Source organism: Sminthopsis crassicaudata, chromosome 1 (genome assembly GCF_048593235.1).
Source record: "Sminthopsis crassicaudata isolate SCR6 chromosome 1, ASM4859323v1, whole genome shotgun sequence".
NCBI classification, from domain to species: Eukaryota; Metazoa; Chordata; class Mammalia; order Dasyuromorphia; family Dasyuridae; genus Sminthopsis; species Sminthopsis crassicaudata.
The window spans coordinates 178,300,469-178,318,892 of NC_133617.1; the positions used below are offsets into that span (position 1 = coordinate 178,300,469).

Sequence of the window (18,424 nt, forward strand, 5' to 3'; positions counted from 1 at the left end):
TATCTTTGGAAACTGAGTTTGGTCTGGAACCAAAGGGCAAAATGTCACAAAGGCAATTGTAGTGTTCACCTAATTGCTCTCCTACTAATTTCCACTCATCTGGATCCAATTCTTTTTCCAGAGAAAAAGAAGGACATATGACCTTCACAGTTCTTAAAAGTTCAGTAATCTCCTCTAAAATTATAATCAATCCTTGGCTTTTCATAACCTTGATGATGCTCTCTAAACATTTTCCTTGAACAGAAGGTGTTTGCCCCATTTCACTATAAGAGATTGCTGGTTTAGCCCTTAACAAGTTAAGTTCCTTATTTATCTATTAGCACACTCACTTAATCTTTAACAAAGTTTCCTCGTTACTCACGGTTCTGGGTCAGAGAGACTGAGATCTGGATGGGAGGCTTTTTCACTGGAATCAGGACCGTGTCTGTCCCTGTTCGGGCGCCAAATTGCAAAGGTCTGGTCTAGCTCCTCTTGTCAGAATAAGCAAAAGTCCTTGCCCCACGTTGGGCGCCAAATGTAACGAGCTGTCGTCTCCAGAAGCTGCCGGATCGCTCTCTGGGAAGAGATCTGCTGTGTCTACTACTCAAATCTCTCAGACAGATTCTTCTTCCTGTAACGAACCGTTGTCTCCAGGCAGTTGCTGTTAACTCTTGTCCTTAGAAGTGACTTCCCTTCCTGCAGAGAGCCCCGTCAAGCCTGATGCAATGCAGAGTCTTTCTTCTTGAATCCTGGCTCTGAATCTCCTCCAGCTCTTATCCTTCTCCAGGCCGATCTGCTCTCTGCGCCCAGTGCTCTCTCTTTTATTCTCCCAGAGAATGGGCGTGGGATAATGCAAGGGCTTCTGGGAAGAACCACCCCAGCCAATGAGCTTGCCCCCTCTATCAAGTCAACCTGAGTTCTCACCTTGTAACCGTCCAGAAAACCTGAGTTCTCACCCAGTAATCCTAACACTCAACTATGTATGTGCTTCCTTTTTTTGACCAGTTAAGATGAGAGTAAAATTCATGTGTCAAAAGCTTCCTCCCACCCCCACATCTTCCTTGTTTCATGTAGATGTCTACTTGTGCAATAGGATTATATGAGCTAATTTCTCCCTAAATTTTCTTTCCTTGCCTTCACCCTCTCCCTTATTTTTCCCCTCTCTTTCCACTCATTTTTCAAGATAATTAAGACATAACAGAAACACTCCAGCCCTTATCTAATTGAACTCTCTCTCTGTCCCCTGGTGAAGATAGAAGGAACACATGCATTCTCTCTCCATATTAAAATTACCATTTCATTCTTTTTTGTTCCCTTATAATTGTTCATTCATGTTTTCTTTTTATGATTCTCTTTCTTCCTATATTTGCACTTCAAAGTATTCATGAAGCTGTGGTCTTCTTAGGAATTTTTGGAAATACTTTATTTCATTAAAGATACATTTTTCTTCCTGTAGGATTATAATCGATTTTGCTGAGTGAATTATTCTTTTATTGTCTTAGGAATACAATATTTCAACTCTCAGTTCTAAGTCTTGTCTGATCCTGATTATGGCTCCTTAGTACTTGAGCTTTTTCTTTCTAATTGTCATATTTTTTTTCTTAGACCTTGAAAATTTTGACCATAATGCTCTACAGAATTTTCATTTTCTGGTTTTGTTCAGGAGGTCCTTAATTTCTATTTTCCCTCTACTTCTAAGCAATTTTTATAAATATGATATCTAGGCCTATTTTTCATCATGACTTCAAAGAGTCTGATGATTCTTAAATAATCTCTCCTCAATTTGTCTTCCAGGCCAGTTATTTTTGCTAAGAGATATTTATTTTTATTTTCAGTCTTTTTACTTGTTTTACTTTACCTTGCTATATCCTGAAATCACTGACCTCTATTAGTTCATTCTCATTTTCAGGGAGTTCGTTGCTTGGGTCAGTCAATTAACATTTATTGATCATCTACTCCATGCTGGGGTTCTGTATTAAATGATAAAGACTTCATACTGCGTATGCCAAGCTAATTCCCTTTTCAATTCTTTCTTCTATAACCCTCATTTCTTTTTGCATCTTTTCCTCTGGTGTTCCCATTTCACATTTAAAAATATATGAAACTTAAAAAATTTTTTTTGCTTTCTCTTTTCTAGGAATTCTAGTTGAACTTGCATCTTTGCTATATTTTTCTTTGAAGTTTTTCTTACAGACATTTTGGAGTCATTCTTTCCTCTTTGGGGCCTTTATCTTGAGTGTTCCCTATTATAAAAATGCTTTTATGTGGGATAAGTTCTTTTCTTGATTGTTGCTCGTTCTTCCAGTCCCAAGGTCATACCTTTCACATTTCTGAAGAGAATGTCTAGGCTGATCCTGCTGTTATTTTCCTGAAGTACTAAATCTAGTATTGTTCCAGGATTTCATGGGTAGCTCAGACTGGAGATCTGAAACTTTCAGTATTCCCAAAATGATATGATCTAGAACAAAGTCTGATTAATTCCCTTGTGTTCTTAGTTCTGCAAGCTTTTGAGTTGGGTTTGTTCTAAGCAACACATCTATGGTCTTGCTCCTAATTATAGTTCAATTACATTACTGCTGTACTTAGTTACTATCAGCCAGTTGGAAAGCTTTGCTGGTTCAGAGTGAAAGAACTACAGGCTCCCCGATAGTTTGGGGTTCCTTCTTTTATTGTTGCACTATAATCTTCAGTGTTGGCTAGAAGCTAGAAACAAAACACTACCCACTACTCCACTCGTTTTATTCCCTATGTCAGTGACACAACAATTGCTTGTTTCTACTCAATTCTTTTGCTTCTTGTTCCTTGCTCAGAACTCAGTCTAGGACCTATGACTGCTTCTTACCCTAGAGCTCCAACCCTGGTGCAGGTCCTTGCCTCAGTCCTCCCCGGATCTGGACAGTGAGCAACAGGTCTTCTAAGTGATAGCTATTCTTGCAACCTGGACAATTTTAGGCCTATCTGTGCTAGATTTGGAACCTTGTTTTGCCCTGGTACAAAACTTCCAACTCTCCTGGCATGTCCTCAATGTTGTTTCCCGGCTAGATGTGATCCCTAATGTCTGTAAATGGTGTCTCATTTGTCTCCCTATGAGGATCTATGCTAGAAAAATGTCTTCACTGATTTCTTTTTAAGATTTCCTGATCAAAACTTGGTCTAGTATGTTTTCTAAATTTTTGTCTAATTGTGGTAGGGAGATCACCTATATTTCTTCCCTGCTACTTCTTAGCTTAATTCTTAATAAGTGTAATCTTGATATACCACACGGTGCAATTACTCGTCAAAAAGTGAATAATATTACAAATAAAAACATAATTTGTTAAAAACAGACGGGCATATTTCTAGAATTTTCTACTAAACACACATTTTCCAAAAGAAGGCATCCTTACTTGAGAATATTGTCTAATTGTGACAAGTCTATCCATAAATCCATATATGGATTTTATATCCATAAAATAATATTAGATCAAATATATATCATCAGTAGCAAAGTCCCTTTCAGTTCTAAAATTCTCTAAATCTGGTAGTAGCACCACTTTCAGGGACAATACATTGAATTCTGCTGAGATAATTAAAATAACAGCAATAAGTCACAAAGAACATTTTAATTTTGTATATGAGCTACTATATTAAAAAAATTTTTTGAGCTACTATATTTTTAAGAAGAAATTTAAGCAGTGCTTGGCAATATTGATTAGATATGGACATAAAAGATACTTTTCTTCAGGTATAACTGAATTTGAAATATTAATACTTTTAAAATTATAAATATGTCAACAGTATATGCAATTTAAAAAACATTTTTAATTACTAATATTTAGCATCATTTCTCATCATGAATATCTATGAGGACATCAAATAGAACACTACATCTAAATTCAGACTCACTCTAATTTGGACTGTGGGTATAAGCAGCCTTAATTGGAGAACAATCAAAGCTTTTTTTTTTTTTTTTTTTTTTAAAGAAAAGAATTCTCATTCTTTCAAGTAAATTAATTTGTCTAACAAAAATAGTCTTAGGAAACAACTTTAAAAAATAATTTATAATTAAGTGCGTCATATCATATGTAAATATTTCTAAAGTGCTAGAAAATGGTATTCTTTGAAGTTGGACATGATCCTTTCAACTTTGTTTACATATGCACTTTCTATTCATTTGAAAATATTTTGTAAAGAGTAAGCAAAGATAAACTTCAGTGTCCAAATTAAAATCATTCTAAATTGGTAGGTCCAAATAAATGGCAATTATTAAGTTTATATACAATGATGATCCTATGAGCCAAACTGTCACAGACAATGCAGTTAGATAAGCTAAATACTTATCTGGCACCTTGAAGAACTAATCAAAATTCTTTAAGCCAAGAAGGACTAGTCTATAACTCAGAGAGATTTGGAGACTGTGAAAATGAACTTTGTTAATTCCATTTCAGAAATTCTATACAAGACATTTTAGAGGAAGCATCCTACATTTAATAAGCTAATTACTTATAGGATAAAAAAAAACCCAGAAAAATAAAGTCTCTACCTCTCCAGCACTTGCACATTCCTTTGCTCTCTTGTGAAGGGCAGCCCATGTATCTTCATATCTAAAAAGAATCATTAAGATAATATATTTTTAAAAGTGCTTTTAAAAAGTACAATTGTACAAATGCCTTGACCAATTACGTAAAGATATAAATTAGCAGCATCATTCTCAGGGTAGACGTCCATTCTCTGAAAGTAGTAGAGAGCTAAAGAATTTTGTCACACATTTGAAATGGAAGATAACACTAACTCAAAAAATGTAGACAGAACATATTTAAATCTACAGAGTTGAAGCAAGATATAAAGATGTCAACAATTATTTAATCTTAACTGCTCTAAGAAAACTTTAAAAGAGTTTAAGAGAATTTTATTTAATTCATGAACTATATACTTAATTATACTGGAAAACTGGAGTGCTAAACTTTGGAAGTCAGGAAGACCGAAGTATGAATTCTATCTTAAGCACTTTCTAATCATATGATCCTGGGAAAGCCATTTAACTTCATCTGCCTCAATTTTCTAATCTTTAAAATAGAAATAATGACAGAACTACTTCACAGGGTTATAATGAGGATCAAATGAGATAACAAGTGTACAATATCTTGCAAATCTTAAAGAGCTAAATAAATGTTAAAATTATTATATTATTGTTATTATTAAAAGAGATTGTAGCTACAAGAATCCCCAAATCCTAATACGATGCTATAGATACTTAATAAGTACTTATTGACTATACTTATCTAATTGAAATTGAATTGAAATTTATGGATTTTATTTTGGCATACCAAGTTGTGGGTATATCTTAAAAGGATAAGTAAGTATTATTCATTCAGGCAACGCCACAATGGTCAAGTGGAATCCTCATTTGCGCATCTCTATGTGGCTATTTTCTTGCTACTTGAAACCCAAAATATCCAAAACTTTTCTCCCAAAACTGTTCCTCTTTCTTATTACTACTTCTGTAGCTGGCATCAATAATTATGTTATTTTAACTCTTCCATCTCCTTAATTTCCTACATTGTTGCTAAATTCTATGACCTTAGAAATCTCTTTTACCTAAGTCCTTCTTCCCTTTTTCATTGGCATTCTCCTAGCAAAAATCTTGATTACTATTTGTCCATGACATTAAAAAGAAAAATTTCTTAAGCAGTCTTCTTACCTCTACTCTCTCTTGTCTAAACCATGTGTGAGATTAATCTTATATATATATATATATATATATATATATATATATATATATATATATATATATATATATATATATATATATATATATATATATATGTAAGATTAGCTGAAAGGGATTTTAAAAGGTCATCCACTCCAACTTCTTGTTTCATAGAGAAGTGACTTATCCAGTCATGGATATTTTAAATAGATCAGTCAAGACTTGAGCCCAGGTCCTCTGAATACAAATCCAGCATTCTTTTCACTGAATCAGGCTCTAGCTATATTACTCATGTATTCAAAATCCTTCAGTTGCTACCTATTTTCTACATCCTCATTATTACCATGAGGCCCTTTTCAGCTTTATAACTTTAAAATCTTTCCTCTCCCTTTTCGTATATCTATCTATCCATTTATTTATTTATTGCTGAGGCAATTGGAATTAAGAGATTTGCCCAGAGTAACACAGTTAGGAAGTGTTAAATGTCTGAAGCCATATTTGAACTCAGATCCTTCTGAGTTCAGGGTTGGTGCTCTATCCACTTTGCCACCTCACTGCCCCCTTTTAATATATCTTAAAAAGAGTAATCTTTTGAATAAAAAGGAACTCTTTTTCTTCTTGTTTCCCCTTCCCCACCCTCAAGAATTTTGCTCCTACTAATGATAACAGTTGCCATGTATATAACACTTTAGTTTTCAAATTGCTCTATGTGCATTATCTCGCTGGATATCTCAGTGGAGCCTCAAAACAAGGTCACTCCAATCTTAATCACCATTATGTAGATGAGCAAACTAAGGTTCATGGAGAATAGTTCAGTCACAGAATTATTACCTAACAAGAGGCAGATTTTGAACCCAAGACTTCCTATTGTCAAGTGCAGTGCTCTTTTCCATACTATTTTGCAAATAACCTTCTGAAGTTACTACAGAAGAGGTTGCCAGTTCCAACCCAAAAATGAAAACAAAGTGAGAAAAATTCACCCTTTGAAATTAAAGGCAAAATAAAATCAGCATAAAATGGATGTGATTAGCCTGCTATAGCAGTTTTCTACCCTAAGAGAAATCTGTAAAATATGCTACTGCTAAGATTTTAATATCTCCCAAATCTCAGCAAGGGATTAGGATCACTCCCAAATTTCCATCAAAAGACTACAATAAATTGTGATCTAATGGATTATAACATATTAAAGATAATTTATCAAAACAGAAGAGTCTGCATGGAATCTCAAAAAAGGCAAACTTTAAAGAATTAAAAGAAGACATCTATTGGAGAGAAGCTAAAAGAGTAGGCAGAAGAAAGGGGTCTGTTAGAAAGCCATTCATAAAAAGAAATAAGGTTTTTTTAAGGTAATTTTACATATCAAGGTTTCAATAAGAATTAGTTTAGTTTTTAAATGTCTTTATTGGTTATTTTCAATTTCAGGATCACGGAATTTGGAGTGAAAGAATCTTAGAAATCTTATTTGACTGATGAGAAAACAGGCTCAAAGAGTTTAAGTGCTTTGCAAAAGACTACACAAATACAAAGTAAAACTGTGATGTAAATCTAGCTCCCCTTATTCACTATCAAGTCTTCTTTCTTCTACAGTATGCTATCTTGGATTTGATGAGAAGTACAAAAGACGATATTACAGCCAAGTATCACTGGAAGAAGGAAAATCAATAATATGTCATGAGTGACTGAAAATATTCATTATGGGTAGAGCTGTAAATTCATACAACCAGCATGAAACGCAATTTGGAATTATGCAAAGTGACTAAACCGTCCACAATCATTGGTTATGAGATTCTGCTAGGGACATACTCCAAGATTGTCACTAACAAAAAATTAACAATTTTAAAAAGGCTCCAAATAAACTAAAATATTTATAGCAGTACTCTTCCTGGTAACAAAAAAATAGATGTTCATTGATTAAGGAACAAGTAAACAAAATATGATATATTAATGTAATGGAATATTACTATGCTAAAAAAAAACAAAACCATAATACGGAGAAATGTGGGAGGATTTACATTAACTAATGTAAAGGGAAGTAAGCAGAGCCAGGAAAACAATATATACAATGACTAGAACAATAAAGAACAACATCCACAAAACAAGAAAAACTGAATGCTGAGAAAGTATGAAAACCACATTTGGCCACAAATAAGAACTATGAGAAGACACATACACCTGCACCTTTGGGGAAGGATCAAGAATATGGAACAATGCATATACAATTTTTTTCAACACAATTGATTCTGTTCAATATTTTTTTGCTTCCTTCTTCAAAAAATAAAATAAAATTCTTTGTAATAAAGGATGACTCACTGTGAAGGAAGAAAAGTAGGAGGACAGTCTATGCAATCTAAGAACAAAAGATATCAGTACATATACCTTATTTAAAAAGAGGGATAACAGACAAACAGTTCAAATATTTTACTGGAATCCAGTGATGACTAAAAGAACTAGGACAAGATTTCTAACAAATTGGTCAGATCTACTTTGGAAGACTTATGAAAATGCATGTACAAGAACTGTATAGGATCAGAAAACTGGATGGAGCTGTGATTTATAACACTGGACAGTGCCAACAAGAGACAAAAATCATGTGATTCCAAGTACTTAGCTTATCAGCTATTCGGTGTTTAATATCTCTAAGGGAAAAGGTTCACAGCATATTAAAATTTTACGTTTCAGGACTGTTGTGGTATAGCAAATAGAAACCTTAGGTAATTACTATAAATTGTAAGATATAAATTTAGACTTCATATGAGGAAAAACACAATAAGAACTGAACCTTTGATCCAGCAGTGTTTCTATTGGGTTTAAAGGAAGGAAAGGGACTCACATGTGCAAAAATGTTTGTGGCAGCCCTTTTTGTAGAGAAACTGGAAACTGAATGGATGCCCATCAATTGGAAAATGGCTGAATACGTTATGTTATATGAATGTTATAGAATATTATTATTCTGTAAGAAACGACTAGCAGGATGATTTCAGAAGGCTTGGAGAAACATATATGAACTGATGCTAAATGAAATGAGCAGAACCAGGAGATCATTATATACAGCAACAATAAGATTATACGATAATCAATTCTGATGGACGTGGCTCTCTTCAACAATGAGATGATTCAAACCAGTTCCAATTGATCAGTAATGAACAGAACCAGCTACACCCAGAGAAAGAACTATGGGACATGAGTGTGGACCACAACATAGCATTTCCAACTCTTTGTTACTGTTTGCTTGCATTTTTGTTTTCCTTCTCAGGTTTTTTTTTCTTTCTTTCTAGATCCGATTTTTCTTGTGTAGCAAGATAACTGTATAAATATATATACATATTTATACATATACTGGATTTAAAATATACTTTAACATATTTAACATGTATGGGACTACCTGCCATCTAGGGAAGGGATGGGGGAAGGAGGGGAAAAACTGGAACAGAAGGTTTTGTAAGGGTCAATAGTGAAAAATTACCCATGCATTATGTGTTTGTAAATAAAAATCTATAATAATAATTTTTTTAAAAGGAAATAGATAAACAAAAAGAAAAAAAGAAATTAAATGGGAATTTGGAGGGAGTTTTGTGGAAGCCACAGATGATATGTGAAGACCAATAAATGGCACAGAAAAAAAGTTTAGAAACTCAGAAAGGTATAAAATATATGTATAGTATTGTATAATATTAACATATTTTATCTTTTAATAACATATATATGCCCAAATTTTATAATAAAGTGTTGTAACACCTGTCAGATTGGCTAAGATGACAGGAAAAGATAATGATGAATATTGGAGGGGATGTGGGAAAACTGGGACACTGATGCATTGTTGGTGGAGTTGTGAAAGAATCCAGCCATTCTGGAGAATAATTTGGAACCATGCCCAAAAAGTTATCAAACTGTGCATACCCTTTGATCCAGCATTGCTGCTATTGGGCTTATATCCCAAAGAAATACTAAAGATGGGAAAGGGACCTGTATGTGCCAAAATGTTTGTGGCAGCTCTTTTTGTAGTGGCTAGAAACTGGAAAATGAATGAATGTCCATCAATTGGAGAATGGTTGGGTAAATTATGGTGTAGGAATGCTATGGAATATTATTGCTCTGTAAGAAATGACCAGCAGGATGAATACAGAGAGGTTTGGAAAGACTTGCATGAACTGATGCTGAGTGAAATGAGCAGAACCAGGAGATTACTATACACTTCAACAACAATATTGTATGAAGACATATTCTGATTGAAGTGGATATCTTCAACATAAAGAAGATCCAATTCACTTCCAGTTGATCAATGATGGACAGAAACAGCTATACCCAGAGAGGGAACACTGGGAATTGAATGTAAACTGTTTGCACTATTGTCTTTCTACCCAGGTTACTTATAACTTCAGAATCCAATTCTTACCGTGCAACAAGAAAATTGGATTTACACACATATATTGTATCTAGGTTATACTGTAACACATTTAATATGTATGGGATTGCCTGTCATCTAGGGGAGGGAGGGGAAAATTTGGAAAAATGAATACAAGGGATAATGTTGTAAAAAAAAAATTACTCATGCATATGTACTGTCAAAAAAAATTATAATTATTAAATTTTTAAAAAAAACAATGCTAACACACACACACACAAAATGTTATAAACACTCCATAAAAGAAAAACTGAACCAGTCCAAAAGTACAGATTGCTTAAGAAAGTGATTTTTCCCTTCCATATTATGATCAAGCTAAGGCTGAAATACCACTTGTCAAATATAGTAAAAAATATATATATATCTTTTTTTCAGATACAGGATACAGGACAGATTGTGGATTCCTTCCAACTCTGAAATTCTGTGATTCTCTATTCTTGTGCCTGGCATAGAATGCTTGTTGACTTGATTCTTCTATATTTGAAAAATTTACTTTTAAAATAACCAAGACTTCTTATTGTAATTATGTTACTGAATTATCTCTAAAATCTCCTACTCAATTCAACAACAAACATAAAAATTAAATTCTTTACACCAGAAAAGAAAAATCTCTAACCTGGAAAAACACAAAAATAAATCTAATAAAAGGAGAAATTTATATGTAAGTATAATTATTAACAGGAAAATTAAAAAAATTATAAATGAAATACAATACAATATTTTCCTATTAGTTTCCTAGGTTTTTTCCTCATAACAGGTTGATCCTATGTCCTTGAATCACTTGTATAGAATACAATTTGTTACTTCAGTCTATGTAAGATTTCAACAGTTGTTAGAAAAGGATATACTTGGAAAAAAATTAATAGTCCCATTCTAAGAGCTAAAACTTTTGAGGAATAATAAAAGTAGATTTTTTTTCGCTACAATAGGAAAACCAAATGATGCCAGATGAAATATTAAATAATAAACATAATCTTGAAGTCTTTAAATAGAATAATTAAGTAATTGTATCAAAAAAAGTGTTACAAGTTTCTCAAAAGATCAATGAATGCATAACTATAGGACACTTTATTTTAACTCATCAGATATTTCTGAATATCTATAAAATATAAAATTTTAGGAAAGAAATAGTTAAAGTTAAAGCATTGAAGTAAAAAATTGCATTTACCTGCTGAGTAACTCGAGTCCAGCAGAAAACTTTGGCGGATATTGAACAGTCCTGTCAAAATAAATTTTTAATTAAAAAGACTGCATTTTCTCATATATGTTGTAACTACAAATATAAGAATTTTGTCACCTATGAAATTAAAATTTTAAAATAAGTAACTGCACCTTTACTAATTTTAAGAGGAATAAATCATTGTTTGTTTTTCTGTTAGTATAATGTATCCAAGTCACTAACTCCCAAAGACATTGTTTTTGGCATCTAATAAACACTTCATTAGAACTGTAATTACCAAAAAGAAAATCTGCATGATTAAAATGTTTCTTCTTCAGGTTGGAAATGAAATCCAGACACATACTTTATTTTATGTTGAAAATGAAAAACATCAAAATTAACAGTGATATGTTTTCATGCAATGTTTCCAAAGATATTTACTTGCTAAGTGATTTTTGTTATTAATATGTTTTTTTGCTCTTTTTGTTCTTAATTGTAAAATGAAAATTATGACTAATTATAAATAATTATCAGATAATATTCATTAAGGTTTTCTGAAATTCAAGTGGAGATAAATCTACCAAAATAAATCTATGAAAATTAATCATTTAGATTTGTTTTTTATTTCATCATAATTTTAGGAGATTACAGGATAAATTTTTTAAAAACTAAGTTGTATTTACCCAATATAAATCTCCCACATCCATTTAGTATAAAATTCGTTATATAACTCAGATATATCAAACTCAGTGGCAAAACTCAGCAGTGCAGACTGAATCAGATTAAAACATAACTGGGAAATGTTTAACAAAATAAATATTCAACATAATGCTGATTTATCATTTTAAAAGAAAATTTGTTGTCAATAGAGACTAATTTCTACTTGTATTTGACACTATTGATATAATTTATTACTAATGTAACAAAACATAAAAATTTAAGTTGTTGAAAGAAATTAGTACACTATTATGTAAAAATAAACTTAAAACTCAAGGAAGGATTCTTTGAAAATAAATTTTAGCACAGTCATTCATACCTTTGTTTGCTTTTTACTTTTGCTTCTCTTGACTTGTCACTTAAAGACTTGAGCCTATAATTGAGTATAAAATTGTATTATTTTATTTTTGTATTACTCATAAAGATAAGAAATAAGCTTTTAAATTAGATATTTCACATACTGTAACTTTACTGCCTGACAAGCTAATTCTAGTTTTTATTTTAAAAACTTAAATCTGTTTATAAATAGCAAACCACTCTTTTATTTTTTACAGAAAAAAATTCTTATATTTTTTCTCTCAGGTTGACCATAATCCTGTTTTTAATTTAAATTCAATTTTATTTTGTTTTCAGTACCAAATTCTTCCCTTCCAATAATGAGAAAGCAAGAAAAACAAAATCTGTTTCAAATGTACACAATCAAGTAAAACCAAATCCCCACATTAGTCATTTCAATAAATTTTTTTTTTAAATCCCTCAGTTTGTATTCTGAGTCCAACATCTCTCTAACTGGAGGTGGGAGGCATGGTTTACTATGAGTCTTCTAGAATTATTGTTGGTCATTATGCTGATTACTAAATCTTCAAAGTTGTTTGTCTTTACAATATTGTTATCATATATAATCAATTTTCAACATTTGCAGGAATAATGTTCTTTAAAAAACAATGCAAAAGTTAAAAAGCATGAATTCTAATACATTGAATCTAAGGAAAAGACATGATTAGATTCCTGTGTCCACTAAAAACTGTAATTTTTTGCTAAAGAGATAACTGAAAACAAACTTTCTGCATATAATTTTTATAACAAAACATTAATTCTGATAACATGCATTTTTCTTAACACAGTAATCATGACTCCTGATCCTGTCAGGCATGGCCTCTCCTCTTCCCTGTATTTTATGGGTTATATCATGATTACTGTGATGTCAGGAGAATCTCAAAATAAATAACAGATTGGACAACCTGCCATCTCTAATTTCCCTTTTGCCTCTGTGCTTGAACTCTTCCTGATGAAAAGCACATGCCTCAGGGTGAGTCCCTAGCCCTGGTCAGAGCTCAAAACTCCTGCCCAGGGAGGCTTGGGGCCCAGCCTGGTGCAGCTCTCTAAGGAGCCCGATGGCACAGGCAGTAGTAGAGGAGGCAGGATGCTTTCAAGTGCTAGCTTGAGGGCAAGAGTAAATACCATTGCATCTGACCACAGACTTAGATGCTTCTCCATTTTTTCGTTCTCTCATTGTGCATTTAAATGAAGTTATATTAGCACTTTCTGGAGTGCATTCATGAAGATTTTTATAAATACTTTGCTTCTTTTAGTGAATATAAACTTGCATTCACTGTACCTCTCATTTTTTTTTAATAGTTCATAGCCATGAGTGTGTGTGGTTACCAATACAAAAGGAAAAATGAGGTTAATAATAAAATCACATTTGAAGTCACAAAAATTAAAACTGAACTATGGAGGATTTTTTTGTAAATTGTTCTCCATGATCTGTTCACTCTGCTTTGCATCAATTCATACAATTTTATCCATGTTGTTCTAAAGTCATCTATTTGATCATTTCTTATAGCATAATAGTATTCCATCACATTCATATAACATAATCAGGTCATCAACTATTCCCTAAATGATGGGCAACTCCTCAATTTCTAATTCTTTGCTGCCACAAAAAGAGCTGTTACAAATATTTGTGTATGTAAGGGTCCTTTACTTTTTTGGATTCCTTTGGGGGTAAAGACCTAATAGCAGTATCATTGGATCAAAGGATATGGACAATTGTAATAGTTTTTCGGGAACAGTTGCAATTTTTTTTACAGAATGACAATACCAGATCACAGCTCACTAATATACCTTTTTCCCATAACTCCACCAGCATGTCCCACCAAGAACCTGCTTTTCAATTTTGGTCAACTTTGCCAATATGACTGATATATTTTATTTCTCAAATTTGTTTCAATCTGAATTTCTCTAGTTATTAGAGTTTTAGATTATTTTCTCATGTGGCTATTGACAGCTTGGATTTCCTACCCCTACCTCCTCTCCAAACTGCCTAGTCTTCACATAGATCTATCTTTAATTGTAACAAGAGTGTTTTGGAATTGTGTCCAAGTAATTCCTATATATGTCTTAGCAGGTAGTCCTCAAGTACTTTATACTGTCTGGACTTTTTTAAAAATAGAATTTTCTTTCTGTATCTTCCTACTGATTTTGTTGGCAATACATAGTAATGCTGATGATGCTGTGGCTTTATTTTATATCCTACAACTGGGCTGAAGCTGTTGTTTTAATTAGTTTTTTATTGACTCTTTAGGTCAGTGGTTGGCAAACTTATGACCCAACACCTGTTTTTATATGGCCTACAACTGAATGGTTTCTATATTTTAAAATAAAATTTTATATTTATTTTGTTTTATATTTTAAAATGTTAAAAGAAAATTTCTTGCAGGCTGTATAAAAACAGGCCATAGTGCAGATATGGCTCAAAGATCTTGGTTTGCCAACCTCTGGTTCTCTAAATAAATTATCCTATCAAATGCAAAAAGTGATTATTTGGGTTTTTTTTAAACCTATATCTATTCCCTTGATTTTTTTTTTTCTTATTGCTGTAGTTAGCATTCCTAATTGCTACATTGAATAGTAATGATTACAATCTATAATATTGTTTTACTCTGACATTAGGGGAAAAGCATTTAATTTATACCTATTAAAGAAAATAAGTATAAAGTATAAAAATTTATACTTATTTAAGTATATATTGTTTTGTTTTGTTTTGTTTTTTTATTAAGAAAAGCTCTACCAGGCAGCTAGGTGGTATGGTGAATAGAGTACCAGCCCTTAAGTAGAGGATATGAGTTCAAATCTGGTCTCAGACACAACACTTTTTGGCTGTGTGACCCTGGGCAAGTCACTTAACCCCAACTGCCTCAGCCAAAAAAAAAAAAAAAAAAAAAAAAAAAAATCAGTAATGGATGTGTATCTTCTTAAAAACTTTTTCTGTATCTGCTGGTATAATTATATAATTCTGTTGTTAATATGGTCAATTAAGCTTATAGTTTCTCTAATATTGAATACACCTTGCCTTCCTAACATTAACCTATTAATCTGGTCTGGCCATATTATGTAACATTGTAATATTTTGTTAGAATCTCATTCCTAATATTTTTATTTATATTTTTTGCATCATTATTCATTAAAGATATTGGTGTATATTTTTTTTTCTGTTTTGACTCTAATTGATTTAGTTATTAAGGGCATATTTGGGTTTAAAAAAAATTTGGTGGGACTCTTTCTTTTCCTAACTTTTCAAAGAGTTGATGTAGTATTGGAATGAATCATTCTTTAAATGATAAAACTTGCTTGCAAATCCAAGTTTTCTATCTAATTCCCTGTTCTGATAATATAGGCAATTTATAATTTCATAAATATCTATCCACTTCATTTAGATTGTCAGTTATATTCACACATGAGTGATAAAAGAGTAGTTAATCATTTCTATTTCTTCTTCACTGGCTGTAAATTCACTTTCATTTTTGATAACAGTATTTGATTTTTTTTTTCTGTAATCAAGTCAGCCAGTGGCTTATTGATTTTCTTGTTTTTTTCTTCAAATAAAAATCAGTTTTCACTTTCACTTATTAATTTTTTGCTTTCAATTTTGTTAATCTTTCCTTTGATTTTCAGGATTTTTATTTTGGCATTTGAAAGTATTTATTTTGTTGGTTTTCCAGTTTTGCTTTTTGTTTTTTAGGCATGCCTAGTTCATTGATCTACTTTCTCTTTCTTTTACTGATCAAAGTGTTTAGATATATAACTTTCCTAATAATAATAAACTAATAATAGCTTGCATTCTAAAATTGTGGCATATTGTTTCATTGTTGTCATTATTTTTAATGAAATTACCGTTTCTATGACTTCTTCTTTGAGATTAAGTTATTTAATTTCCAATTAATTTTTAAATTTTTTTTCAAAGGCCCCTTTTTATTAGACATAATATTTATTGCTTTATGATTAATAAAAGATGCATTTGATATTTTGACTTTTCTGCATTTATTGGTGAGGCTTTTTTTTTTTAACTCTAAAACAGTCAATTTTTGTGAAAGTGCTATGCATGGTTAAAATATAGGTAAACTTTTTTTCATATTGGTTAGAGGTCTATTATATATAAATTTTTCTAAAACTCTATTGAGATCTTTCATTTTTGCTTATTTTTAAAAAATTACTATTAGATTTTAGTAACAATACTATATGATGATCAATTCTGATGGACATGGCCCTCTTCAACAATCAAATGAACCAAAACAGATCCAATAGAGCAGTAATGAATTGAACCAGCTACTCCTAGCAAAAGAACTCTGGGAAATGAGTATGAACCACTTCATAGAATTTCCAATCCCTCTATTTTTGTCCGCCTGCACTTTTGATTTCCTTCACAGTTTAATTGTACACTATTTCAAAGTCTGATTCTTTTTGTACAGCAAAATAACTGTATGGACATGTATACATATGTTGTATTTAACTTATACTTTAACATATTTAACATGTATTGGTCAACCTGCCATCTAGAGGAGGGGATGAAGGGAAGAAGGGGAAAAATTGGAACAAAAGGTTTTGCAATTGTCAATGCTGAAAAATTACCAATGCATATATCTTGTAAGTAAAAAGCTATAATAAAAAAATTACTTTTAGATTTACCTGAGAGCAGGTAAACTGAGACATCCTTCCCCAACACATATCATTATAGTTTTTCTGTCTTTTTCTTCCTCTAATTAATTTAACTTTTAGTTTAAGAATTTAAATGCTATGTGTTGGTTGTATTTATGTTTAATATAGATATCCGTGGGTGGCACCTCTCAGCAAAAAGGAGTTTTCTTGTTTATTTCTTTAATGAGTTCTATTTTTGCTTGTTTTTTTGTCTGACATGATTATTAGCTCTGCCTATTAAAATTTAAGGTGAAGTGTAAAAGATTCTGCTCTAGTTCCTTCTTTTAACTGTATGTATCTTTTTTTTTTTTATTGTTTCAAGTGTATTTCTTTATAAACAACATCATTGGATAAACAATATTTTTGGATTTTGGTATCTAATACATTCTGCTAGTCTCTTCCACTGTGTAGACATCCCATTCATAGTCACAGAAGTGTTAAATATACATCTCTCATCATCCTATTCTCTTAATGTTTTTCTTTTTTGTTTCCTAGTCCCACTTTAAATATGTTTTGCTTGTGAGTAATCCATCCCTTAATCTGTAACCAAAATATGTATATGCTTCCTTCTTTTGATGAGTTCAAATGACAGTGATATGCAAATATCACTCCCTCCACCCACTCTTTACTCTTTGATTTCAGACTTCTATTATACACCTCAATTCTGAGATAATTTTTCCCATTCTTCCTTTCCTTTCTCCTCCACCTAGTATCTTCTTGCTCTCTCTCTACATTATTCTTTTAAGATTAAAAATGATAGAATTATTCCTATGCCTCTAATTAATTAGATTCTTTCCATGACTTCTGATTATGACAGTTTTAAATAGATACTATGTAACATCTAGTGTTACATATAAAAATGCAAATCTGTCTCCTTCAACTGACCTAGATTGAAAAAATGACTCAATATGGCTTTTTCCTTGGACTTTTCCATCAGAATTTGGTCTGACACATTTTCTAGATCTTCGTACTCTATCCACTTTGACTGTGTTTTGTGACTTTAACAGACGACAACCCAAGCAGAATTCTACCTCTTTTATCTATTCTCTTAGACTTTTCACAACCTGGCACCATCTTTTCTTTCTAACATTATCACATATTTCAAATGTTTAACAATTTTTACTCAATGCCTTATATGAAGGCCTAGGTAAAATAGTTTTTTAAAAATCTACAGATAAACAAAACTGCAAGGATAATTGACTTGCTAGTAAGGAGACAAAAATATCAACAAGCTAGAATGATGGGCTTAACTAATAAGAAAGATGTCTGTTTTGTAGACTTTTGTCTTCAAAATAGACAAGTCTTCTTTATTAGTTTCAAAAATGCAGCTTCACAAGTATAATAAGAATATCATTTTAAAGAAGGAGGAAATCAAGAGTTCAAGGTCGATATAAAACATGGTGTGATACAGCAACCAATAATAACATCATTCTTGGCAATACCAAAAGAGGTATAGGGTTCTGAATAAAGGAAATGACAGTCCTGTACTGTCTAACTTGGA

At 31.8% G+C, this 18,424-nt stretch overlaps 1 protein-coding gene across 5 annotated transcripts in view; it reads right to left on the reverse strand.

Moving 5' to 3' along the window:
- The window catches only part of DTNBP1 (dystrobrevin binding protein 1), a 160,858-nt gene that overhangs the window by 125,791 nt on the left and 16,643 nt on the right, over positions 1-18,424 (reverse strand). For 4 of the 5 annotated variants that reach the window (XM_074272160.1, XM_074272173.1, XM_074272183.1 and 1 more), the window contains exons 2-4: positions 12,266-12,319; positions 11,239-11,289; positions 4,502-4,562 (exon numbers count right to left, since the gene is read on the reverse strand). In XM_074272160.1, coding sequence (XP_074128261.1) covers positions 4,502-4,562; positions 11,239-11,289; positions 12,266-12,319 — 166 coding nt within the window. The remainder of the gene's footprint in view (positions 1-4,501; positions 4,563-11,238; positions 11,290-12,265; positions 12,320-18,424) is intronic. The other variant, XM_074272166.1, reaches the window with a different exon arrangement.